Genomic DNA, 26,193 nt, shown 5'->3' with positions numbered 1-26,193 from the left:
TCCAAGCGGCACCCTTCAAGACATTGAAGAGGCTCTGGCAGAGCTGCCACCATGCCCCTGCAGGAACCTACCCACCACCAAGGCTCACACACAAGCCCACTTAGATCACTCACCCTGTTCCATGTTGCCCAGGGTAGAGGAAGAGTTTATGTTGAGAGGTGGCTGCTTGTTTTGGGAGACCCCAGGACTAGGCATGGCTGTCTTGGGAGAGGCGACCCAGCCGGGAGAAGGCACAGCCATGGAGGGAGACTTGAGCCTGCTGGGTGAGCCAGTGGGTGAACGCACATTGAGGGAAGAGCTGAGGACCTGGGGTGACTTGAGAGGTCCCGGTGGGTTGGCAGAAGGCAAGGGTACCATCTGGGAGGGAGTCTGGGGTGACTTGAGGTTGGCAGAGGGTGAGGTGACCAGGGGGGAGTGCACCTGGCTAAGGGTGGGTGACTTCAGATGCCCCATGCCCGGTGAGCCCATCTGATTAATACTGATGGTGAGATCTGAAGGCCGCCTGCCTAGCCCCCTGTTGGGGGCTGAGTGCACAGACCCAGGAGGATTGGAGGCAGGGGGCAGAGGCATATGGCTGAGCCGGGCAGTGCCCACAGTGCCCATGGACACTGAACTCTGATCAGGACTGAACATGTCTGGAGTGTTGCCCATGTCCTGGGGCATGGCCTGGTAGGGTCCCTGGCCCCCCGAGAATCCCTGCTGGCCCTGGTTGGGAAACTGTGTAGGCATGAGCATCTTCTGCGGACCCCCCATCATGCCACTACTGTTCTGGGCCCGAACCCGAGCCATCTCTTCGGGACTTAGGCCCTGAGGACCCATCATGTCTCCAGGACCCCGCATCTTCTGTGACATCAGCATCTGCTGCTGGGGCGTCATCTGCACATTCAGGTTCATGTTCATGTTCATGTTCACATTCATGTTCATGTTGAGGTTGCCTGGCCCCATAGGCGGGTCTACCTCCCGCAGCCCAGACTGTCCCATCGGAGGACTCAGGAGGCCCCGGCCTCCACCGAACTCTATGCCCATGGGTGCGCCGGCGAGACCGTCTCCTCCAGTCATCTGTCCCGGGAACATGGCAGGGTCCATCTGTCGATGTGCCTGTATCATCCGTTCCATTTCCATGCTCTGTCCCATGCTGCTACCTGCCATGCCCAGGGGACGCTGCATGCCCATGGACCGCTTCTCCAGCAACTGGTGCCTCAGCAGCTCCTCCCGGACGCGAGGGGTCATGAAGCGCTCTGCCTCTCCCTGCCCACCTGCGTAGGGCACAGTGTTTTGGGCAAAGTTGCCGGGTCCCCCAATAGGGGGCAAGTCTTCATTCCAGGCCATGCCTGGCCTTACAGGTCTCTGCATGGCATTCATGGGTACTTCCATGGGCATACTCTGCATACCTCCAAATCCAGGCACCCTCTGCATCTGGTTGCCTGGGAAACGGGGGCCAGGGAAGGGAGGTCCAGATCGGAGCTGCATGGGGTCTTGGACATCCATAGGCCCTCGGAGTTGTGCACCCATTCCGGGTGGCCACTGATCCCCAGGTTTGCTGTGGTAAGGAGGTGGGGGCCCCCTCCCCATCATGCCCCCCATTCCCACCATGTCCTGCAGAGGGCGGCCTCCGTGCAATCCAATCTGCTCCTCTTTCCGCCGCTTCTCCTCGTAGTACTCTTCCTGCAGTTTGCGCCAGGCCACCTGCTCGGGCGTCAGACTGTCCTGGCCCAGCCTCTGCATCATCATGTTCATTTGCTGTCCCATGTCTCCACCCTGAGGGTGCCCTGGCACTTCATGCTCCAGCGGGGGGCCTCCTAGGCTCTGTGTCTGCGAGATCATTGACTGCAGAGGCTCCTCGTACTTCTTCAGCCCCCCAGGAGGGGCGGAGGGAGGCGGCTGAACAGCAGAGGGCGCTTGTGCGGGTGGGCCTCCCTCACCAGCTCCTCCTGGGGGCCCCTTGAGGAAGGGCTCAGTCTCCCCACTGCGGAGCAGCAACCTCTCGATGTCCCGCAGTGTCTGGAGGGAGCGCTCCCGGTGCTCCAGCTGCTCTTTGGACAGGCCCTCAGAGCCCACCAGGTTCCTCTGCCCATTTCCTGTGGGCGTGGCCTCCCCCAATAGAGTGGAGCCAGGGGCACTGCCAGGGTCTCCTCCAGGAGGCAGAGGGTTGTTAGCAGTGGCAGCCGTTGGGGTGTTAGGGTGGGTGCCCCCAGTCCCACCACCTGTGCTGGCCGCTCCCACTGAGTTGGGGGCCAGGTCCTGACTGGTGTCTTCAGGAGGCCCCTCTGGGGGCAGAGCAGGAGGAGCACTGCCAGGGGCTGGGGGTGGCGGTGGCAACGGAGGTGGCTGGGACTGTGGTGTACCTGCTGATGGCGTATTCAGGGGTAGTGGTTCTGGGGTGGGTGGCACTTTAGGGGCCTGCAGGAGGACAAAGGTAAAGAATAAGACAGAGGAGGGGACATCCCAAAGTATATTAGAGCCAGGAGGCCACCACACTCACCTGATCCAGCTTGGCCCGGGGCACATTCTGCTGGTGGTAGGTGAGGATGGACTCTGCCCGGCCCTGCAGCACTGCCTCTGCCGCCCTGTATAGGGACGCAGCCATAGTTAGCTCAGAGATGGGCAAAAGCCAGCCCTCACCCACCAACCTTGCACCGTCCCCCCACATATGCCCTCCTCTTTTGCTCAGGCTAGGCGGTAGACAAAACCCTCTCACCCCTCATCTCTCCCAAAGACTTACGTGTTGGCCAGATGGGTGGTGAAAACATAGACGAACTGTGACGGAGGCTTTCCTGGGACGCCTCCACCCCCACCCCCAGGGACGTCTGGCCGAAGGCCTGGCTGGGGGCCATGTTGGGGGCCTGGTGCACTGCTCTCACTGAGGGGCAGTTGGGCAGTTTGGCCAGGACCCAACTGTGGGGTCACCATGGCTGGGTCTGCTACATTACAATCTGCAAGAAGAGAGAGAAGGGAGAGCAGGTGAGGGGCCCAGACTTGGGAAGGCCAATCAGCTGGTGTTCCCACCCTCAGAGGCTCGCTCACTGCCTCAAGCCCATGCCAGAGGGTCATTTGTCCCCACAGTCTCCCTGTTTACCAGCCTGACTTTCCAGTTCACTTGACCTATACTAACTTTTGCCCAAAATAGCCAGGATGCAGAATGACAACCATGGAGAGAGAGGAGAAAGAAAACGTGGCAGAGACCCCAAAGCTCTGCTCTAGAGCACTCCCACACTCCCACTATGGTCAGTCAGTCTCTCTCTCTCTCTCTCTCTCTCTCTCTCTCTCTCTCTCTCTCTCTCTCTCTCTCTCTCTCTCTCTGTCTCTCTGTCTCTCTCTTTCTCTCTCTCAGTGTGTGTGTGTGTGTGTGTGTGTGTGTGTTTCTCTCTCTCTGTGTCTCTGTGTGTGTGTATGAATATACTAATGACCCAGCCAAGGGATAGGCAGGGAGGATGTAGTAGTAATTGATGATTCAAACCACAGACAGATTTTCATCCTACCCCACAATTTGCTAACTGTGATTTTACGAAACATAGCATTTGTCTAAGCCTCAGTTTCTTCATCTACAAAATGGACACACTACTCACCTCCCACGTGCCCTGCCCAAGGACAAGTCTTTTTAAAAACATGGTTACTACGCCACAAAGCAAAGCATCATTAACGAGAGTCAGAAAGGCCTTCACAAATGATCAACACATGCCTTCGGTCACCTCTGATCACCAAGAATCTCACGGAAGTGTCCCCACCAACAACACTCATACACACAGACGGATATAGGTGAGATGAACACAGTTTGCAAGGCACACAAGAAAGGGCATTTGCATCTGTGCCCTCTCTGAGCACAAGTCAGTCCTTTTGGATTTTGCAGGGAAGGGCACACATACTGCACACATACAGTTTAAGGGCACAGGGCACACACATATGGAGCTCAACAGAGAACACTGAGTGCTGGCCCTCAGACTTTATCGTGCACACCACATGAGCTGGCCAATGAGAACCTGGCTGCTCTGCTTGGAATGTTCCATCACTGGGCTGATTATAGGCAGGTACCACTGTATCTAGCTTCCTGTGTGGGTTCTGGGAATCTGAAACCTTGCAAGGCAAGTTTCTCCCAACTGAGCCACCTACCCAGCCCTCTTTTGGATTTTTACAGATTAATCATTAGTCACATTTAATTAAACCACTGGCTTCAGCTGATCAATTTGACTTTCAGCCCCACTCCTTTGACGAGGATGGTGTGTGGGGCTGAAAGCCCCAAACCTCTATCCTGCTTTGATCTTCCCAGTCACCAGGCTCCATCTAGAAGCTACCTCAGGGCTGCCAGACACATCAGTCAATACAGCAGTAAACAAAAAGAGAACAACAAAAAAACCACTTATCATCCCTTTGGAGATTCCCAGGAAACAAGAGAAGACCAAATATATGTTTCACATTATCACGGACTGACATACTCAGAACATTCCTAGAATATTCCTCAGGAGCAAGACAGATTTCTTCGCTCTACGGTCACAAGCCTGACATTCCATCCTCACGTAGATAAGATCCACCACTGGTCTTCAGTGGGTTTAGGTGGTGCAGGGATCCATGCTCATACCAAGAAAAAGCAAGTTAGAGCCTCCGGACTACAAGCAGCAAGTGTGCCAGCACTTCCAGAAATCACAACAACTTGACCAAGGCGGCGATGGCGGAGGCCTAGAGGATAAATCAGAACAGACAACAGGCTCCTACAAGCTATGGAGAGTGTATCACAAGAAGGAATTTTCTAGTACCGTGACAGCGATACAAGCTAACACTGTTCAAAGTATGTCACAAGCCTGAACTCACTTTCTCCTTGTGCCAAATCTATATGACAAAGATCATTTCTATAGGTGAGAAACCAGAACTCCTTTCTCAAGTTTATAGGCCCTGGGATGTAAGTGAAGGCTCCTGGGCTCTGAGCCTGTCTCACTGACAGCTACATCAGTCTGCCTTGCTGTGTGAAGAATTCAATTGCATGGCTGAATGCTGCTGAATGACACAGTGTCAGAAGACTATAATCCCAGCACTTGGGAGCTATAGGCAAGAGAATCAGGAGTTCAAGGCCAGCCTCATCTATAGAGTAAGCCTGAGGCTAGTCTGTACCTCATGAAACCTGGTCTCCACTGAATGGCATTCCATCTAAAAGAGGCCGATCGTGGGATCTTAGCAATTTCTTATCGCTCTATATCTTTCAAAGTTTCTCCAATGCAATACAGACACAAATTCAGGGAGACAGGAGGGTCCCTGTCCCAGGAAGCAGGGAAAGATTCTACCACTCAGGCAGCCATACAGAGACATAGCTCATACAGCACTAGTTAGTCACATGGGGTCTTGGCAGTCCCAGCCGGTTGTGGAGACTTCTTACAGGACACTTGTCAGTAGGGTCCACTCATTCCCTACTTGCTGACTCTTTCCTCCACTGTGACAGTCATCATTACACGTTCTTCATGGGCAGCTGTGAGGACTAAACTCAGCAGCAAATGTATTTTTCCTTCTCCTTTCCTTTATTCCTGCCTGTAAGCAGCACACCATTTAAGCTCTGGCTAGCTTCTTACATGCTTAAGTTGGAAGCACCAAGGATGTCTCAGGCTTCAGGCACAGAAGGATAGATTGGGATGAGAGAAATAGCCATGAATTGACACTCACATCTCATCCTAGAAATGCATCATGAGTATTTTCTGAGTGTCATGTAGAGACTAGAGAAAGGAACCAGGGACACAGTTAAGTGTCAGTTCACACCTAGGCTTAGCAAGGCTTTGCAAAGCCAGGCTAACAGAGTCCCAGAGAAGCAGGACCTTCCCTGCCCATCCTCCACTGACCAGTAGGTGGCAGCATAGGCCATGAAATCTGTTAGACCTGTAGGTGAGTTGTCCGGAAAAGGGATTACCTGAGAGACCTTCCTCAGAGGGAGGGAGAGGGGGAGGGTGGGGGAGGGTGCGAGCCCCACTCACACTATAGATAAGGAAAAAGTCCAAAGTAGGACTGAAGAAGAGCCTGGGCTCCTGGTCCTTGCCACTTCTTGGACAATCCCCTAAAGCCCTAGGTAAGGAGGCTCCCTCAGGATGGGCGGACAGACACACACACACACACACACACACACACACACACACACCAGGGGAACATCAATGGGCACTCACTGTGGGAGGCCGCAATGGGCTTGTCGTCCTCTTCGCTGTCTGGCCCAGAGCACCATTCGTCCCCACTGTACGGCTGCTTCCGCTCCAGCACACACCTCCGTTTACTCCGGGGTGCCACCTCTGCCCAGGCAGGATACAGGCAGGATTAAGAAAGTGTGGCAGTGCAGCCTAGCCCTTCCACATGCACAGGCCCTCCCAGGCCATTCTCCAGAGTGCCCCACCCGACAGGGCACTGCCCAGACCACGGTGGGCACTTTGCCAGTCCTTGGTCCCCACCACACCACCATTTGTTTCTGATTTCTTTCTCCAACCCTGGTTGCCTGTCTCCCCTCCCCCCCACCCAGCACAGCATAGTCCCAACCACAACTGGTTCTAATTAGGGGGGGGGGGCAGGGAGGAGCCACTGTGACTCTTCCAGGCCCCAGTGCCTGTTCCCAAAAGGCTCCCACCAGCCAGGACATCGGGAAGCTTTAGGGATGATGTGGGTAGGGGGTGGATCTTCACCCCAGACACCTCCCTCTTCAATGTGGGGGCTACATGAGTACTATCACTCTACTGTCCCTGAGTGTCCCTAGCCAGCCCTGCTCTGGAATGGACTGGTTGACTGATGGGTAGAGGTAAGAGAGAGTTACTACAAACAGTACAAGGTTGAGACCCAAGTCAGGGATGGTCTCTGAGCAGTTTGGGTCTCGCTGGCTCGCCTATAGGTGATGTTGAGGTCTAGAGGTGAGGGAATACAGTACCTTTGGCCTCTGAGTCGAGGGATGGAGTCCCAGCCTCCCGCTGCTCCCCAGAGTCCACAGACACACTCCGCTCGCCGCGCTTCACCTTGCCCTTGAGTGAGCTGAAAGGAGGCACCCCTGCCTGGGGGTTCTTCAGACTTGAGTTGCTAGGCGAGATCTGGTTGGCCTTGGCCCCGTGGCTCCCCGCCCCCACGCCCTTGGAGCCCAGGTTGCAGGCGGGTCCTTGGTTCACATTCTGATGCTGGGACTGGGCCCCTCCGTTCCCTGTCTTGCCATGATTGGTCAGTTTATTTTCTGGGTGCATTGGCTTGGCTGGGGCAGGGGGGCAGTGGCCCCGAGGGGATAGTGGTGGACTCCCTGGAGCCTCTCTCCTCCTGGGGTGGGGTAACCTGGGGAAAGGGAGGAGAAAGGGGAAAGATTAATCCTGCGAGGAGTCAGGCAGGCCTGGACTTTAGCTCTCGCGCCTCACCTAACAATGCAGGGGTGGCGAGGTGCTGTCTTGAGACCGCCTGCTATTCCCTACCTCTGTGCAGCCCCTCAGATAAGAGCGGAGCTCTGGCCACCTGGGGAGTGGAGATGGAACAGCGCTCCTTATCTTCTGGGCTCAACTCAAATGGAAACCCGGGGCCTTGACTTGGCAGAATCTATCTGCCTTCAGCTTCCATTACAGCCCTTTCTCCCTAGCATCTGATGAAGTCTTCGCACCTTCTAGGGTTTAAGACTCCTTTCCAAGGCCCCGGACCTCAACTATGCTGTGCCCAGACAACTAGCTGAGAAGGGCCACAGGACCTGTGAGTCACTGCTCAAGCTCGAGCCCTATTCCCTAGGGGACTAGGGAAAGCACAACCGAGAGTGATGCCCACAGGTCCCGAAGACACCCCAGAGCCTAAGGGGGAAGGCCTGAAGAGGGTGGGCCAGTAGGCCCTGTCGGCAGGCAGGGATGGGGGGGAGGCGGTATGTCAAGCAGACAAGAGTACAGCTTGAAGCCATGGATTCCTGCAACCTAGGCTGCTGCGGGCCCTTTAAGCTCCAGCCCGCTCCCCCCACCGCCTCCCCCTCCCCGGAGACCTATTAATAGCCGCTGGAAAGATCACATCACGGGAGAGGATATTTATCCCCCCTCATTCCACACCAGCTCAGATTTATTTCAGCCCTGCTGTCCTGCTGCCGCCGCCTGGCCCTGTCTGCCCGCTTCTCCTGGGGAGGAGGGAGGCAGGCACCACCCCCACTCCAGCTCCTACCCCCGACTAGACTGAGGCTGGAGGGCGCCACCACACCCCCAACACTAGGGTAGGATGAGGGTCTGTTCTAACGGTTTTAGGAGGGAAGAAGGGACCTCTGGCAGGCAAAGCTAGCTGCCAGTCTCCTCTGCCCCCTGGGCCCAGGCGCTAAGGCTGGCTGCCAGCTCCTGCCTGGGGCCAGACTTTACCATTCTACTTCCCTTCAACCCACTGGTGGCCAGGAAGCCAGGTGCCCGAGGGGCTCCTCTCCAAACAGCTCTATAGCTTGGCCCCATGACCATGGGCCCTTCCCTTCCCCACTCTCCATACACACATATCCCACCCTCCGTGACACCCACACACCTTGTCTTGTTAGCCAGGATCCTCATGGCTCCCACACACAGTGGGGCTACGACCCCTGTGCGTGCCCAGGGCCCAGCCAGGTACTCGGTACTGGAGCAGGGACTGCAGCAACAAGCCCCAAAGAGAAAACTTGTGACTTAGGGAGGGGGTGTGTGAAGGGGAGGGAAGGGGAGAACCCAACGCCCCGGACTATGGAACTGGATAGGGTAGGGTAGGATTGGAGAGAGAGGACTTCTCAATCCTGAAGGCCAGGCCAGTCCCCATCCCTTCCACACCTTGTCCTCGGGGAGCTTGCAGTATCAAGCAAGTCCCCCACCCTAGGCACCCCCCTCCAAGGGCTGTAGAGTCAGAATTCACTAATAGGCTTGGTCGCAAAAGTGACGCGTGGGGCGGCTGCGAGGTCTGCTCTGGCCCACTGGGGGACTCCCGCTCCGAGACACGCCCCTCACCCAGGATTCGGGAATCCCTCACGCCCCGCCCCAGCACTGCGCCCTGTCCCCGGGCGCTGCAGCCTCCCAGGGGCCGGGGTGGGCGCACTGCCCTGCCCCGCCCCCAGCTCCAGGCCTAGCCCGTGCCCATCCCGGCAGGCCCGGGCGGGCAGCGAGAGGCCTGGCGGGGCCCCGAGGCTGCAGCTGGGCTCTTTTGGAGACCAGTAACGCTGGCTCAGATTCCTCCCCGACCGCAAGAATGCAGGAGCCTCCCCTCCCCCCTCCCTTGCACCCCCCCTACCCCGCCCCCTTCGGCAAAGCCCGAGTGTAGAGACAGAGCGAGCTAGGAGCAAGAGAGCCAGCGAGGCAGCGAGCGAGGTTGAGGGAGGCGGACAGGGCTGCAGCGTGGATCTCCCGGGTCCACTGGAGGGCGCGCAGACAGACACATGGACAAGTCCTCCAGGGACTGACTGGGCGCTAGCCGGTCGGGCAGACTGGGCGCACAGAGCTGGGACTTAAAGAGACCCACAAGCACCCGAACTGTGACTCACACGCACACTTACAGCTCACACGTGGACAGGGAGACAAAGACACGCACGGAGCCCAGGAAACTAGAGACGCTCACGGCCAGCCGACGGAGGTGTGCCCGAGGGACTGGGCAGCGCGAACCAGCCGGAGTCGCCGGGCAGCCTGGGGCACACAGATATCCCGGCCACCCGGCCGAGGGATAGCCGGCCGACTCATTGAACAGATGTGAAGACTGAGACCCAGACACAAGGGAGCCATAGAAAGTTGAGCCCGACAGTCACAAAGAATACACAGAGGGCCACAGAGACACCAACAAGCTGACTTACACAAACACAGACACCTCCCGCAACCGCCCCCTGCTCTGTCCCCTTTCCCCGCCCCCAGCAGAGATCCCGGTAGAAGGTGGGGGAGGGAAGGGGAGGAGTCTTGAGCCCTAGAGGCTCTTCCCGTGACAGGTCCAGCTAGACACACCCGTGTACGCTCCTGCTCCGGGCTCAGCTGCTGGAAGCTAGGCTGGAACCTCCAAGTAAGGGGGGGCCCTACCAGGTTCCTTGCGGGCGTCTAACCTTAACCCCTGTAGAACACTGGGCTTCCCCACTCCAACTCTGTCTCCGAAAAAGGTTTCAAAGTCCTAGGACCTAGTTTGCGCCACCACCGCACACACACAAACACAACACAACCAGGGAAGAACAGAGAGGCAGAAGTCACTGAGGACTCCTGGGGAAATCACCTTGCTCAATAGAGGGCATGCTGTTTAAGTTTTCACCTCCATCCCTGGTTGATTCTCAAAGCTATCTCCCCAGTTTCACAACGAGGAACTGAGGTCCCCGAAAAGCTGTGTGTTCTTGGGTCACATGACAGCATGGGCGACCCAGCACCCCCACTCCAGGTACTTTGGGACCCTGTCTATTCATCTCAGTCTAAATCAAATCAGTGGGCTTTTCACACATGAGCCCCTAGAACTTATCACCTGTTCCGAGGGATGGGGACGGGCCATCTAGTACTTTCTGTTAAGGGATCTCAAAAACTGGAGCCCTAATCTTGGCATCATGACTCATTGCTGTAACCCTAGCCTTGGGGGGGGGGAGACTAAGGCAGGAGATCACAAATTTCAGCCCAACCTGTGATTCCAGAACAGCTTAAACTACCTAGCAAGATTTTGTCTCAAAACCTTCTCCCAATAAGCTACGGGTGGGAGGGGGAGGGGCTGTTAGGAAACTGGTCCTCTTCAGTGGTTCCAGCGAATCTGAAAAGTGCCCCTAGGACTCCGCCTCCTGCGCCCACCCAGCTGCAAAGGAGCTGAGGTAAGGCCAGATGAGTCAGGGCTTTCCCATCCAGCATCTATCGCCCTGTCTACCCTTCAGGACTTGGCCCCAGCTCCCAGAGACCCCTCTTCCCCCAGATGATACCCGAAATCTGTAGCCTTGAGAGGCCAATGGTTGGCAGGGAAATGCTTTAGCACTGAGTGAACAAGGAGCCTCCCTAGCACTGGAAGCCCCTGGGGGGAGGCTGGACTTTGGGGACGCCACACTCTTAGACTGGGGAAGGGTGACATAAGCTCACAAACAGGGAGCAGGTGCAAGTCACCTGAGTGAGAGAAAGGCCAGAAGCAACAAACCCAGGAGAATGTGCCTGGAGCAAAGCCTCCGTCTGAGACAAAGCAGCCAGACCCAGGCCTGGTGGGCAGAGTCTATGATCCCAGCCCTTGGGCGGCTGAGATAGGACCCAGGCCAGGTTTGGGATGCTTAATGAGCTTCTGAAACAAAAAGCCTGAAGCAGGGTCACTGGCCTCCACAGTGTAAAATAAGGGTAGGCCCCAGGTAAGGTTAAGGAGAGCATCCCGGGAGGAGGAGGGAGACAAGGAAGGCTATGGCCAGAGCCTCCAGGTGTTTTGTGTCAGCCCTGTTCAACACAACTATTCCCCTGTTGGGCAAGCATCCACATACCCATGCAATCTGCCTGTCTCCAGGTTAGGAGTCTGCTTGACCAGACCAGCCAACCCACTAGTGTCACAGCTGTCTGGGGGAAGCCAGGAATTGTGGCTCAGCCCTAGAGTCTCAGCGCTCAGGAAGCGGAGGCAGGAAGAGGTCTGTGGATTCGAGATGGGCCCCGGCATGTGGCGGCTTGTACCTTCAATCTGATGAGCTCGGGGGGTGAAATGGGCTGGCTTTCTGCTTTGTGGGCTATCCCAGGCTACATACAGATTCCAGGCCACCTAGGTCTGTGTAGTGAGAGGCTATCACACACGCAGATGCACACATGCAAAATCTATGATGACGACAACAACCAAGATACGTTTCACTTCAGGGCCAATGATGTCATCAGGAAAACAAATACTTCATCAGAGAACCTACGCGCCATCTCAACGAGGCCAGGGAAACCCAGGAACGGTGAGAAATAAATGCTGGGGGACCGTGTCCCTCACATGCAGTGAACAGAGACATCTGGGGAAAAAAAAAATGTGGGATGCATAGGGAGAGGGTTCTTGGCCTCTGGTCAGGGGAGAGTCAGTTCCCAAGACAATGTCCCAAGTCCCCTTTCTCCTGGTGTCCCCTGGTCCTCAGGAGCTCCCTTGTAGCCCTCAGATAGTTTCCCTGAGGTGGTGACTCAGCTAGGAGGTTGGGGATTCAGAATCTAGCTCAAAGAGAGGACCCAAGGTGTTATTTTAGTGGGGACCCTCTAGGTGGGGACTTCCAGGCTTGGGGGTGGGATGGGGTCCTCCCCCCACGCCCTGGTTCCTAGCTACAACTCCCCTCCCAGGAGTCCATGCAAATAAGAGCTTTGCTTGGGAGGTTTCACCTGGGAGTTTCCAGCCTGCCCCACCTATAGCCCCAGGGTAAGGTCATACAATCCTAACCCTGCAGGACCGTCCAGTCTGCTGATCCCTGACTTTTGCAACGCAGGATCTTTAAACAGAATGCCTTTGGGAGATTAGTTCTACTCTTCTTGCTGGACCACTGTCCCTCTGGAGCCTGTGGGGACAAGTGGCCTTGCCGGGACAGACCTAAGTTCACCTCACTTCTTTTGGCTCTTTCAACCATTACCAGTGAGTCCAGACCTCAGGAAGCAATCATGCCCTGGCAGTAGGATGCCCCCAAAAGACTGATGCCCAATCCCTAGTTACTCCCTCCCCCTAGGGAGAGGGGTGGGGAGGGGGGAGAGCACTAGGAAACAAGACAGGGCAGGAAGCCCAGGCAGGCAGCGGGCACTCTGGGCCAGGCACAAACAGCCAACACAGGAAACCACAGCCCACCCCCGCCCACCCCACCCGCCCAAGGCTCTGGGAGAGAGGAGTGCCTAGTACCCCGACAGAGGCCCAGGCCAGGGGTTAGCCCAGGGCAAAGGAGGTGCTCAAAGGCCTCCAGACATCTCTCAGCCTCAGACCCCACCTGGGGAGGGGGAAAGGAAGCAAAGCTGGCAGAGATGGGCTGCCTCTTTAAATCCACCGAAATCCTGAGCTAGGCCCAACCCAGCTCTGGTTTCACAGGAAGGAAAGGAGTGCAGGAGCCAGCCGAGCCAACGGTGGTGGCTGGAATTAGCCCCACCGCCCAGATATATCTGGACTGCACTGCCACCCTACTGGCACTTCCTGCCCCCTGGCACCTGTACCAGAGTGGGGGCAGGGAAGGGTCTAGGTGCTGCCTCTCCCGGATGAGCGACCCCAATATCAGGAGGTGGCCTGTTGCTGTATGCACGTGGGTGAGGAATGACAGACACCTCAAGCTTCACTTCAACAGGGCAAAACTGAGCAAGGTTCCTTCCTGGGAGCCTTCACCTGGTCCCAGTCTCCCAAGGGGTTAATCCGGCCCCTATTTAGGGGGGCATGGGTGACCGAGGAACCTCCTCCAAACTGCCTGGCTACTGGAAACAATGGGGCCATTGTGGGAGGAGTGGAGTGCGGGCAGGCTACTGGCACAGCCGGCCTGCGCACCACGGGTGGGACCTCGCCCAGAGACTGCCTGCCTGGCACGCTCTGGTCTCTCCCCCAGGTACTGCCAGAGGCAGGCACATCCTCCATCCCTTGCCTCGCCGGCCCGGCCCGGCCACAAGCTCTTGGCACCAGCAGCACCTGAGCAGCCGAGCTCCGAGCTCGTCGGCTACGTTGACATGCAGACAGCCATGACCCTCCAGGAAGCAGGGGCTTGTGGGCCAGGGCTAGTGGGGGTGGGGTGATGAGACAGGATGTGTGCCTGTGACCTCCTGCAGGGCAGACAGGAAGGCCAAACTGGGTTTCTAGTGTCAGTCCTGGCACCCGCGGGCACGAAGGACTTAGGGACAGTGAGAGCAGTGACAGGCAGGGTCCCCTGCCATAAGGCCTCCTTTCTCACATCCACGCCATAAACTTTCCCCTGACAGGTTCCATTGCCTTCAGTAGCCTTGATCATGCATCCTGGCATGCATGCATGGGGTTACAACAGAATAACCTGTAGCTGGGCAGGGCGAATACCAATCCCATCGTGCCTCTTCTAACTGCAGACCCGCGTCCATCTCTTCATGCCTCTGAGCCTCAGTTTCCTCACAGGCAAAAATCACAAAGTGAAGTCATTACCAGAAACTACCTAAAAATGTCTATGACACATCAACCCTCAAACAAGTCCCTTGGGCACCCTCTCATTCCTAACATAGTACCCAAGAACGCAGCATGTCACGAAGTAATGAGAAGAACCATCTAGAGAGTCGCCTTGTGAGTATTCCGGCAAGCAGGGCCCGTGGGCATCACGGCCGTGTTACACAGAGGCCTGGCTTTTTCTGCACTCTGTGAAGGAGCTTGCTCACTCCACTAGCACCGTCCCTAAGCACCCCTGAGTTCTCTGACTCTCTCCAGTCCAGGGTGTGGGTGCAGAGAGCAGCCATCTGAAACTCCCTTGGCCTTAGGTCTGACACCATCCCTAAGCACCCCTGAGTTCTCTGACTCTCTCCAGTCCAGGGTGTGGGTGCAGAGAGCAGCCATCTGAAACTCCCTTGGCCTTAGGTCTGACCCAAGGGGTCAGTGAAGGACACTTCTCTTCCAGTGATCTGCAGCCCCCAGTCTGACCCCTTTGGGAAATACATGGCAGTGTGGGGCCATGGTTCTCTGTAAAGAGGTCTGAGACAGAAAGGGCGGCTGATACACAGAACTAGAGAGGAGGCCCAAGGAAGAGAGAAGCCTGTTCTCTTCTCAACCAGGAAGGGCAATACCTCTCAGGGTGGCCCCACAAAGCCCCGAAAGGGTTAACAAGGTCCTAAAAATAAACCTGTTCCCAGCAGGACCCACTGATCAGAACCCTCTAGCCATCTGTCCCTGCTTTCTCCTGCTCGTGTTGGAATATCTGAAACCGGCCCCAGAGTCCCAGCCCAATCCCAAAAATAGCCCCGGCCTGCCCAAGGAACAGGCAGGCCCAGAGGCTGGGCACAGGAGGCACGGCCAGCTTAACAGCTAAGCACCGTGGTGCAGGCAGCTGAGCTCCCGCCTCCCGAGCCCACAGAAAAGAGGAAGTTCTCTTCTCTCTGTCCCAGGAGGAGAGGCGGTGGGCAGCACGGCATGGGGCTCTCATCCACTCCTCCTAGTCCAAGACCCTGGACGGTACCTGGTAGCCAAGCCCAGGCCTCAGACCCAGAAGCCCTGTTACTCCTTACTCCACAGAACATCCTAACCACCTGCCACAGATTCCCTCTTCTGTGGGCAACCGGCCTTACCATCTATTCCGTGGCCCCTCACCCAGAAGTTCCCACGCTCCATCCCTAACACCCCAGTCCTAGCTCAGGACCTTTGTGAGTCCCAGTTGCTCACATCGCCCCCTGCCCTGAAACACACTGGACTTTCTTCAACGCCCATAGGTAGGGAAGGATTCCAGGGGTGTCCTACTGGATCCCAGGGGTGCTGCCATGCCCCTGCTCTCCTTAAGAGACTTGAGGAGAGCCCTCCCCGCCTTTTTCGAGATGCTGGGTGTGGTTAACTAACTCATCTCTCAGGCACTGTCCTTCCACAGTCAGAAAATGTTCAAGATGGTACCCTACGACCAGAGGCGGGTGTGACCACTGCCATCGCCCTCGCAGCCCCACACTGCCTTATTTCTTCCCAAGGACGGTCCCTGACTCCTGGACCAGGAAGGCCATTGGAGCCATTTGAGGACACAGTGTCTCCTCGGGTCTGGTGACAGAACAGAGCAGTGGGGGTTAGATGGATGGTGGAAGGTTCCAAAACTAAAACAAGCAAGCAGACCGGGTGGGGGCAGAAATGAAGGGCAAGGACAAAGGAACGGGGGGGGGGGTCCTTGGAAACTCAAGTCCTTCTCTAGGTCCAGGGCAACTACAAAACTTGCAATCACGGTATCAGTCAGCACCAACAGTGGGGAAACTGAGACAACAAGGTTTGTCTTGCCAGTTTGTGGTACCTCATGACTTTAATCCCAAAGCACAGAGGCAACCAAAGCTCTGTGAGTTCAAGGCCAGCCTGGTCTGCACAGCGAGAGCTCTTGCCTCAAAATACAAAAACAAGGTGATTCTGGGAGGGCAGCAGAGTCTGAAGGCCTGGATGGTGCCTCACTCCAAGCCCTAAACGCTCTACCTTAGGCCAAAGCCCCAGGATAAATCTCCTGCAAGGAGCTCAAATTATCAATAAAGCCAAGCCCTCTCACGTCTGCCGAACCCCTTCAAGCTCACCGTAGGTTTCACCTGATTTAACCTTCAGAATGACTCTATAATAAGTTGGGTGTCTTTCCCCACCCCCCCCCCGGTCCTGGGATGGAACCCGGGGTCTTGAGTCTGCTAGGCAAGCTACATCACTACCTAAGTTTTCTTCCTGAGACAGGCTCTCCCTGGGAAGCCGAGGCTGGCCTGGAGTGTGCAGCAGTCTTCCCACCCCCGCCAGGGGGTCTAAGGAAGTACGAAGGTGCTCGGGTTTTTCAGGGTCTCCTTTAGCAGGAGAGTCTTCCACTGCACTCTGCAGCTAAGAATGCCCTTGGCCCTATGATCTTGCTGTTTCTACCTTCAGGGAGCCGGGGTTCCAGGCACCTGCCTCCATGCCTGCTTTACGGCCGGCCGGCTCGTGTCATCCAAAGCTTGAACGTGGAATTCCCTGCATGAAAGCAAGCATTCTATCAACTGAAGCACAGCCCTCGGGATTGCCTTTTCTTATTTTTTTGAGATAAGGTCCTGCTGTGTTACTTAAGCTGGCCCTGAACTCCTGAGGGCGGGGCTCCTCCCTCAGCCACTAAAACAGTTGGAACTACAGGCAGGCTCCTGCCGCCACGGCCAGCCTTAGAAAAGACTTTACTTTGATAGTCTAGGGTTGTCTGGGTTTGCTGGTTTGTTTGTCTATTTGAGACTGGATATTACTCTGTAATCCAGAATGGCCTCAGACTTGACATGGCCCTCCTGCCTCTTCTCACTTGCTGGAATTCCCACGCCTAGCCTAGAAAGCCCTTTTATTACTCCCTCTTTGCAAGTAAGAAGAGTTAAGTAGCTTGCCCAAAATACATCTAGCCCACCATTACAAGATCGGGACTGGAAGCACAACACGCCAGCATTGGGTTCTTAGCCACTGCCCTATGCAGAGGCAGCATGGTGTCAGCCCCTCACAGGGGTCAGGTCTGGCCTTCAGCTCATGCACCCTTCCACCCTCCTTCTAGGCCTGATGGGTACGGGGCACTAAAGGCCACACCGTTCCTGCCTGGGGTACGGGTGCACTAAAGGCCACACCGTTCCTGCCTGGGGAAGAAGAGATCAAAGAGAGCCCTGAACCCTGTGGCCTCTCTACAGGTGCCCTGCTGAGCCAGGCCTGAGATCTCAAAGAGCAAAGTTCTAGGGCCTAGCTCCGCCCACCCCCAGTCTGGTACCTCCTCCTATCCAGGTCCCTAAGAAGTCAGCATGGTCCCCAGGACAGGTTTCTAGTGCTCTAGCACAGGCTTCTGCTACAATGCCGCAGGGCTAGGAGAAGGAGTCCTGGTGGCCTCCCTCCAAGCCCCAGGTGGGAGTCAAAGGTCAAGTGGGACTTTCCAGAGAAGGCAGGAGTCAGAGGAGCCCTGCGGCCGCCGACCCACCTGTCCCGCCTCTTCCCACTTTTTTTTCACTGCCAGAGTTAGAAGCAGGGCAGCTTCCTCTGGGAAAATAGGTGGCCTCCAACAGGGAAAGTTGGGGGGTGGGGGTGGGGGGATTAGATGGAGGAGCTAGAAGCTCCCCCCTCCAGGGGACCGTCCAGGAAAAAGAAGCCCCTCCCTCCTTCCCTTCCTCAGGCTTGCCCAAGTCAGACAGGAGCCTGCAGGACTGCAGGAGTGTTTGTTGTCAGTGTAGAGTTGTTGCTAAGTAAGGAGAGAGGGAGGAGGGAAGCCGTGTGTTCGCCTCTGTGTGTGTGTGTGTGTGTGTGTGTGTGTGTGTGTGTGTGTGTCGTGAGTGTGTACACGCCTGTGGAACCAGGGCAGCAGAAACCAAACTTACGGTGGTGGATGGTGGCCAGTGGACCGGCCATTGGGCACCCTGGATTTGACTCAACCTCTAGAAGCCAAAGCCAAAGAAGGAGGACAAGTAACTGAGACAGCCATAAAAATCTACCTTACCCTCCAGGTAGACACAGTCCTGAGTCTCCCACCTCCCACCGGGAGGAGAGGCTTAGAACTTGCCTTGGCACCCAACTTTAACCCTTTCCTGTCTGGGGTGCACGTGAGCGCTCGAGGGCGCGTGCCCACAAACACACACACACAGGCACGCACACACACACACACACACACACACACACACACACACAGGCACGCACACGCACGCACACACACACAGGCACGCACACGCGCGCACACACACAGGCACGCACACGTGCAGGCACACAGGCACACACACAGGCGCACACGCACACACACAGGCACGCACACACACAGACAGGCACACACACGCGTGCACACACACGCGTGCACACACACACACACACAGGCACGCACACGCACGCACACACACACACAGGCACGCACACGCGCGCACACACACAGGCACGCACACGCGCAGGCACACAGGCACACACACAGGCGCACACGCACACACACAGGCACGCACACACACAGACAGGCACACACACGCGTGCACACACACACACACACCAGCATTATTGCCCACCCAGAGACAGAAGAGAATGCAAGTAGGGGCAGAAAGCCAGGAGGGGGGAGCTGACAGAAAGAGCCAAGCGGGATGATGCGGCCACTGCAGACAGGATGGGGAGGCCAAAATAGCAGCACAAAACACCGCCCCCCCCGCCCCCCCTGCTCACCTCTGAGGAATGTGTGTCAGGTTCAGGCTCAGGGGTGTGGTCTGGGATGGGGGCTCCCTGTGGAGAAATGGTCACAGCTAAAAGTCCCTGGCCAGCAATCCGTGCCCCTGACCCTCCCCAGAAGCCCAACCCCAGCCCCAAACATGTACAATTTACAGATAACCTACAGCTCCAGGAAGTCTCAGAGCTGCTCAGACACACACACACATACACACACACACACACACACACACACACACACACACACACGGACTTCTGTGGACTGGCCAGGAGCCAGGCCTGACCCCGCTGCCCACCACACCACCCCCCTCCCTGTCCTGGAAGCAGGAAGGAGCAGGCACTGGGAGACCTCAGACTTAGTTCCCTGAGAGCCTGGCCCCACAGAGAGAGAGAGTGAGGGTGGAGGACTCCCACGACCTGGCCTGAGGTCCTGGGGGGAGGGGCGGCTGAAGCCCAAGGACCCAGCTTCAGAACCGGTCAGTAGTCCCCAGGTCAACTGTGGCAAGGGTAAGGATTTAAGTTCCTGTGTACCTATGTGGTCTCCATGGCTATAACCCTGGTCCCCTAAAGACTACGAGTCCTGGGCACCTGGTCTCAGTACCAGGGCCTGGGGCGAGGAAGGTTGAGCAGTTTAGTAGCACTGGGTGAAGCTCCCACAGCAAGAGGGAGGGAGGCTGGTGGCTGGGCTCAGTTTGTACTGGGGGTCAAAGGGGAGTTCTTTTCCGAAGAATTCTGGGAGAGACGCCAACTAGAGCAAGCTGCTAACCACCCCTCCTCCCTCTCTCTTGCTGCACTGGGGTTGGGGGGGGGTGTCTCTGCCAACCAGACTTAACCCTCTGCAGCCTGTGTTGCTCTTGGCTCAAGATGGGGTTGTTAGAAGGGGGCCCTGACTGCACCCAGCTTCCAGAGACAGGAGACAGAAAGCACAATGTGCCCCCCCAAAGGCTGTCTCCCTATGATTCTAAGTGCACCGCCCTGCCCCCCACCACCACCTAGGTGACTTTTCTAGACTCAACTCCCCGAGGTGTCTGCAGTGACGTGCCCATGTGCATGTCTCAGAGACAGAGATTGAGAAACAAACTGAAAATTCCTTGCCAAGGCCCTCCTCCTGCTGGGTCACTGAGCCCTGTACCAACAGCGGCCTCTACTACTCCTTTCTTCCCACTGTACTGGGGACCAAAGGACACCTGGGGGGGAAGAGGGCCAGCCTAGGCCCACCTCCCGAGAGAGGGGGGTCTCCACAGGCCCTTCACTCCCAGAAGCACCCCCTGCCCATCTTCCTCCTCACTGACCTCTGCATGCTCTTGCAGAAAAGCACTGTTACGGCCTAAGATCCTAAGATAGGAAACTGAGTAGTTCCAGCATGGACTCGGAGCATCCCAGTGTATATGGCTAACCAGCTTAAATATGCTACCCATGCTCAGACTTAAGCCAGAAGAAAACAAAAGCCAAAACATTCATGGCGGCCCCCTCACCCCCATGCAGAACCTCACTGGTAGTAGGAAGGAAAGGAGGAAGACATCAGTAAGACGTCCCTGGACCAGGGCTGCAATGGTCCACCCCAGACGCCTGCATTCCGGGCGCCTCTGCCTTTTGCTTGGGATTAGATTTTGAACTTGTTTTGTTAAGCAACTAACTGTAAATGGAGAAGTCAAGTTTTCTGAACCTGAAACTCACCACCAAAACTCCTCCTCGGTAAATTAGGACCGACTGTTCCTGGTCTCCAAGGAAGGAGGTGACTGCAGAGGGGAAAGGAACATGTCCCTCTAGTCCCTAGGCTCCCTCTATCAGCCATCGCTACACCCTCAGGACACAGGTTTGCCTGGTCCGCTGAGCATACAAGGCCAGAGAAAGAGAGGACCAGGCCCTGGCAACAGCTTATCTAGGCGTCTCCCCAACTCCACCACTCTTTCTCCAAGGCCTCGGAGCTGCCAGAAGCTTGGGCCTCACTCCAGGAAGCCTCCTATCAAAGGGCAGAGGACTCCACGTCCCAGGGAGCTGCAGACCGGTGACTACACCCCCCCTCCCCAGACATGCTCCCAGGGTGGAGGAGGAGGCGGAGATGCAAAGCAAGCATAAGCACACAGAGACACACCTCCAGCCTCCAGCACACTCCTCAGAAAGAAGCCCCCAGACACACACAAGTGGGAGACAAGCACACTTTCAAGGTACCTCCTTAAAGAGCCCAAACTTGCTTTCAGACCCGTGAGAGTGGCAAATTCAGAGGCAACCAGAAAATGCTCAGGAAACAGCCAGCCATCATCGGCCAGTCACACAGAAATCTGACACAGACACACCCACTCTCGGGACACACGCAGAGCCACCGCATACAGAGCAGTACGGTTTGTATCCATGTGCAAGCACACACACTCAGATGGAGTACCTCAAGTGCAGCCCAGCGAAAAGTCAGATTGGAAGACAGTGAGCTGTGAGTGAGGAGGGGAGTCAGAGGGGGCGGCGGGGAAGCACTCAGGATTTCAAAACAATCCTGGTTTCGAAACGCTGGAAATGCTGGATTCAGGGCCATTCCTGAAGCTTGGGGGAGGGGGGGGACACAGACCAATGTGGAGCTACCAGGACAAGAAGGAAGAAAGGGCCAGACAGAGGTGGTTCAGCCAGTGGAGAAGGGGACCCGGAAAGGGCTACCAACTTAGGAGGAGCAGCTGGCCTAGAACCAAGAAGGGAGGGCCCTGCCTGCTGGACGCAGGGCAAAGGAAAGGTCTCCAGTGGCTTTTGCCACTGACGGGAGAAGTGTGGAGGCAAAGGGAGCCTCCACTCCCTTCAAGACTGAAAAGTTAGAAGCCACCACACCCCTTACCTACACACAGAACAAGGTGAGCATCCCCGTTCTCCAGAAGAGGGCCTCCGCTCTGCTTCCCTAGCTAGCAAAAGTCACGAGACACGGAGGGACAAATGTCCCCACATTCGGGACTGGCTAAGGGAACATGTCCCCTAGAAGTCTTCATGAGAAATCACCTCAGTTTCCCCTGAGTACCCCCACACCCAGGAAGTCACCTTTCCCTGGTAGCCAGAATGTTCTCGCTGCCCCTCCTCCAACCTCCAGGGAAAGTAGACAGAGGGAGGGAGGGAGGGAGGGAGGGGGAAGGAGGGAGGGAGGGGAGGTCAGGCCAGGCTGGGGGTGGGGCTTTGGAGGCCTGGCCCTGGCACCCGGCAGGAAATTCCAGGCTGTAACTCCAGGCTGCCTTCAGGGCCACCCGTCCAAGTGACAAGCTGCAAGTAGCTCTTCATGACTAGGACCATCTCCACGTCCCCCTCAGCTCCTGGTCCTGACCACCTGGCCCTCCAGCCCCAGCTCTGGAACTCAGAGGTCCAGACTTGGGAAAACTCAGCAATCCCTGGAAGAAAGGCCCAGTCCTGGAAGGAGCCCTACCAAGCTCCTTGGACTAACCTGAGCCTCTCTGCTCAGATCCCTAGGGGCAGTGTACACAGTGTGGCTATGGGTGGGCAGCTGTTGGGGCTGGCAAGCAGGGGCACAGATGCCAAGCTACGGCAGCCAGGCGTTCAACAGGTTGAGCCAGTCCCTGGAACAACCAGCCCCACCCCAGGGAGAGCGGGCCTGGCAGAGGCTCCCTGCCTGGGGCACCCAGCCTGTACCGCTTTGCTCCCACGTCTGCCCACTTTCCCACGGTGCCATCCCCCTCTATCCCCTCCCCCCACCAGGTCAGCACCCGGGCAGTGCCCAGGGCCTTGGTACAAGGAAGCGAGGGATGCCATTTCCCTGTTATCCTTGGGTGCCCGGGCTCTTCAGGTACCTCACTATCAGCAATGGAGAAGCTCGGGGAAAGTAAACATTGCATTGGGGCTACATCGGTACCCTACCCCCACCTCCTACCGGCTTCCTTTGATCCCGGGAAGACTGGACACAGACACTCTGGCTCCCTAGAGCTGCCCCAGGGCTATGGGACAAAACCTCAGCCTGAGGCAGCGCCAGAGGCAGGGTGAGGGTGCCCTCAGCAACTCATCTAAGGTTCCCAGGAGGAGAGAGGCTGCAGGGTGACTCTTGACTCCCCCCTACTTACTCCAGAGCTTCCGCTGCCCGCAACTCTGGTGGCGCCTGCACCTCCAGCTTACTCCAGGACTCCGTGAAGTACGGTCCTAGGTCCTAGCTGTTTCCCCCCAAAGCAGCCACCCCCACTTTGTAACACATTTCTTTTCATCCAAAGCAGGTGCCAGGCGTTCTGGCCCTTGCTGAGTGGACACTGCCTCTCTGCCACGCCACCCACTAAGTCTCTGTCCAGCAGGCTCCTGGCCTCCTTGGTTGTTGGAGCTGAACCCACCAGCCTAAGGCTTCTGCTGAATCCAGGTACCAGGAACTTGCTAACCAGAGTGCTGAGTGCTCTGTGTACTTTGAACAAGCAAGATCACTAAGCCTCAATTAGCATGGATGCTTTAACCCCAGATTTCTGTGAACCACCAGCCCTTCTTTAGTCTTCTCTCTTCCCTTCATGAGCCCCTCCACCCCATCCCAAGCATGAGTGGCACGGCTTAGAAAAGGACTCCAGCAGGGATGCCTGCAGCCAGAACCATGGTCCTTGGAGGCCAGATAGGCGCAAATCGCTTTCCTTCCTGGTACCAGAGTTCTGCTTCCCTTCCTGCTTCTCGCCTTCCTCGACCATTCTCACCCTACCCCGAGGCTCCCAACCGTAGGGCCTGAGCTGACTTGGAGCACACTCTTCTCTTCCCTTGGAGCCATGAGATCATGGTCTTGGCCCGAGAAGGCAGGGGAACAGCAGAGGAGCTGTCCTAGGGAAGAGTCTGGCCCCTGGAGAGGAGCCGGGGAGAAGGAAGTGTAGGCAGTGACATTGGCGGTGGTGTAGCAGCTATTCCCAGGGAAAACAGAACAACACACAGTTCCGTGGGAGGGAAAGAGGTGAAGCAAAAGATCAAGGGGGCTGCAGACCCTCACACACACCTTTCCCGGGGCTCAGGCAAACACCAAGCCCTCCTCTCTCAGAAATGACACTCTTTCTCCTAAAGCAGAGGTTCCCCCAGACATGACATGAACACACACACACACTCACACCAAGCAGCAGACAGAACAGAAGGAGGAGGGAGGAAGGTGGTGTCAGAAAAACCCGGAAGGAAGGAAGCTGGACAGACAGACAGAAGCTAATCCTTGCATCGTTGCTCCAAAGAGACACTCTTGACTTCCAGACTCGGAGGGATGTTCTATTTCTCTGCCTCCAAGGGGGGGGGGGAACCTCCGGATCCTCTGAAACCAAAATCCAGCAGCCCTCGGAGTAGGACCATACTCCATACTCTTATGCAGAAGGCCTAAGTCTTACTTCATATCTCCCTCCCAGTGATCAAGACAGGAGCCACCTTTCCCTGGCAGTGCAGAGAAACCTCCAAGGAACTGTATGACTGCCCCACCCCCAGCCAAGCCCACACCACTCAGAATCCTTGGCTAGGGAGGCTCCTTAGACTCCTATGGCTCAGAGGCAGTGCCTGGGGGCAGATGACCCAACCTCTCACTCTGGTCCCAACCCTCCTCCCCAGGAGGCTCCCGCGAATCAGGGGAGGAGTGCAAGGGTGCTTGGTTCTTAGAGTTAGTGAGTCTGAGAAGGGGACTACATCTCCCAGAAGCCCCCAGGGCAGAGTTCCCTGCTCCAGCTGGCCCAAGGCCGGCCTTGTTCTCTGCGCTAAGGTGGTAGGGTCTCCTGGCTGCCACTAAGCCCTTCTCATAGTGTTCCGAGAATGCCAGCTCGGCTGAGGACCTAAGAATATCCTCTGATGACCCTAGAGGAGTCCCCCGCTTCCTAAACAGCCTGGGGTGCAAGCTACAACGCAAGAGACAATCAGACTGCGCTTCCCCTCCCCAATTTAAACTGGATCTCGCTTGGCGCGCTCCAGCTGGCCTGGCATGACTTTAGCCCTCTGCCCCAAACCAACCCTCACCTCGCACCGGTCGGGGGTCCTCACACCAGGCCGGAGCTGAACGCCATAACCAGGTCTGGGTCGTTGGGTGGACTGGGATCCTCCAGCAGGACGGTGGAGACGCGGAGAAGGCAGGCAGGCGGTGGTCTTTTTGATCCCGGACGCCTTGATCTTAATACCAGCCCGGCCCGCGAGCAGGTATCCGGGAGGCGCCGGTTGCCTGGGTTCCTGCCTCCCAACCGCGGAGCATGGTCCTGGGCACCGGCAGCAGCGCAAGAGCTAGCGCACCGCCGTGCCGGGGCTCCGGGCTGGGGTCTCGGCCCAAACCTCCCGGCTCCGGCTGCTGCCGCTCCTGCTCCTCCTCCTCCCTTCCTTCCTTCCTTCCTTCCTTCCTTCGCCTCCTCCTTTCACTTTCCCCGAGGCCCGCGGGGACGGCGGGCGCTGGGCGGGGAGGGGGCTGTCTAGGCGCTTATTGTTGGTCGGATGCCGAGGGTCCAGATCGCAGCCCCCGGGCGGCGCGGCGCCAGGGGACCCAGGCGTGCGGGCGTCCGGCCGGCTGGCTCCGGGCGGCGGCGGTGCTGCAGCGGCCCCGGATCCGGGGCATGTCCGGCCACTGGCTCCGCCGCGCGCCGCCGCCTCCCCGGGATCCCCTGCGCTGCCGGAGCCTCGCTCGCCCCTCCACTCCGCTCCTCTCCCCAGCCTGAATAAGCATCGGGGCTCTCTGGCTGCCTCCTTCTGCCTTCATACCAGAGCCGGGAGAGGCCCCTGTCAAAATAAGAGCTCCCCCATCTCGCCCGACTCCTCGCCCAACCCGGCTCCCCCAGCCTCCCAGTGGTCTGACTCGGTACGGCGCCCGACCGGCTAGCAGGAGGCAGTTGGCCCTGGGCGGGGAAGGGGCCTTCGAGCCTCCCCCTTTCCTAAGGACCAAGGAGGAGTAGCACCCACAGCATCAGAGGCTGGGGAGAGATCTGACAAACCTACCGTGCTATCTGCACGGATTGGAAAGAGTGGGAGTTGCCTACACACACACACACACACACACACACACCCCTAGCGCCCCTCTTTATTGTACCCACCCACATCCATTTTGCACTGAGAGCACTCCCCCCACCCCCAGGATATAGACTGAATTTTTTTTTTTTCAATTAAACCTTCAGCAGTGCAAATTGGATGCTAAGAAAATGTTTGAGGAAGTGAAACCTTTGTCTTCTCCAACTCTCCCTCCCCTCAAAAGGCTTCACATGCTTCACATGTACATTCACAGTACACACACAAACACCACCCTATAGGATGTTAGACCCATGGAAGAAAAACATTCTAAGCAGTTTTTTAAAGCATTGCCTACATTATCTCAATGGTTACCACCACGGATTTACAAGGAAGGGATAAATGAGAAGTGAGGCTTGTGTGACTTAAGGAATTGCTGAGTTGCACAACTAGAATTGTGAACCTGGAACTAGAACTCAAGGCTTCTTCTCCCAGGCCATCTTCCTTCTATCCCACCGCCCCCTCGCCTCGAATGAAATCAACCAGTGCCCAGCGAGCACTGACTGCTTCACAAAGAACACTAGCAAATGGTGTCTTCTGTTCCCCGTCACCTGTCACATCAGTGCCACCCACCAGAGTACTGACTCCCATATTTGTGTC

General features: G+C 56.9%; 1 protein-coding gene across 11 annotated transcripts in view; it reads right to left on the bottom strand.

The window, feature by feature from the left end:
- Bcl9l (BCL9 like) overlaps positions 1-25,317 on the bottom strand; it is a 29,058-nt gene extending 3,741 nt beyond the window's left edge. Inside the window, exons 1-8 of one of the 11 annotated variants that reach the window (XM_021206093.2) lie at positions 24,568-25,317; positions 18,649-18,705; positions 8,461-8,562; positions 6,878-7,266; positions 6,135-6,254; positions 2,723-2,933; positions 2,483-2,567; positions 114-2,400 (exon numbers count right to left, since the gene is read on the bottom strand). In XM_021206093.2, the coding sequence (XP_021061752.1) occupies positions 114-2,400; positions 2,483-2,567; positions 2,723-2,933; positions 6,135-6,254; positions 6,878-7,266; positions 8,461-8,486 (3,118 nt within the window). In that variant the 5' untranslated portion in view covers positions 8,487-8,562; positions 18,649-18,705; positions 24,568-25,317. The other 10 variants (XM_029542819.1, XM_029542818.1, XM_029542821.1 and 7 more) reach the window with 10 other exon arrangements.
- Between the last annotated feature and the right edge of the window lie 876 nt (positions 25,318-26,193).

The sequence above is a fragment of the Mus pahari genome, chromosome 10, assembly GCF_900095145.1.
Source record: "Mus pahari chromosome 10, PAHARI_EIJ_v1.1, whole genome shotgun sequence".
Lineage (NCBI taxonomy): Eukaryota > Metazoa > Chordata > Mammalia > Rodentia > Muridae > Mus > Mus pahari.
The sequence above is the reverse complement of the archived record's forward strand: the minus strand, read 5'-3'. Positions and strand labels throughout refer to the sequence as shown.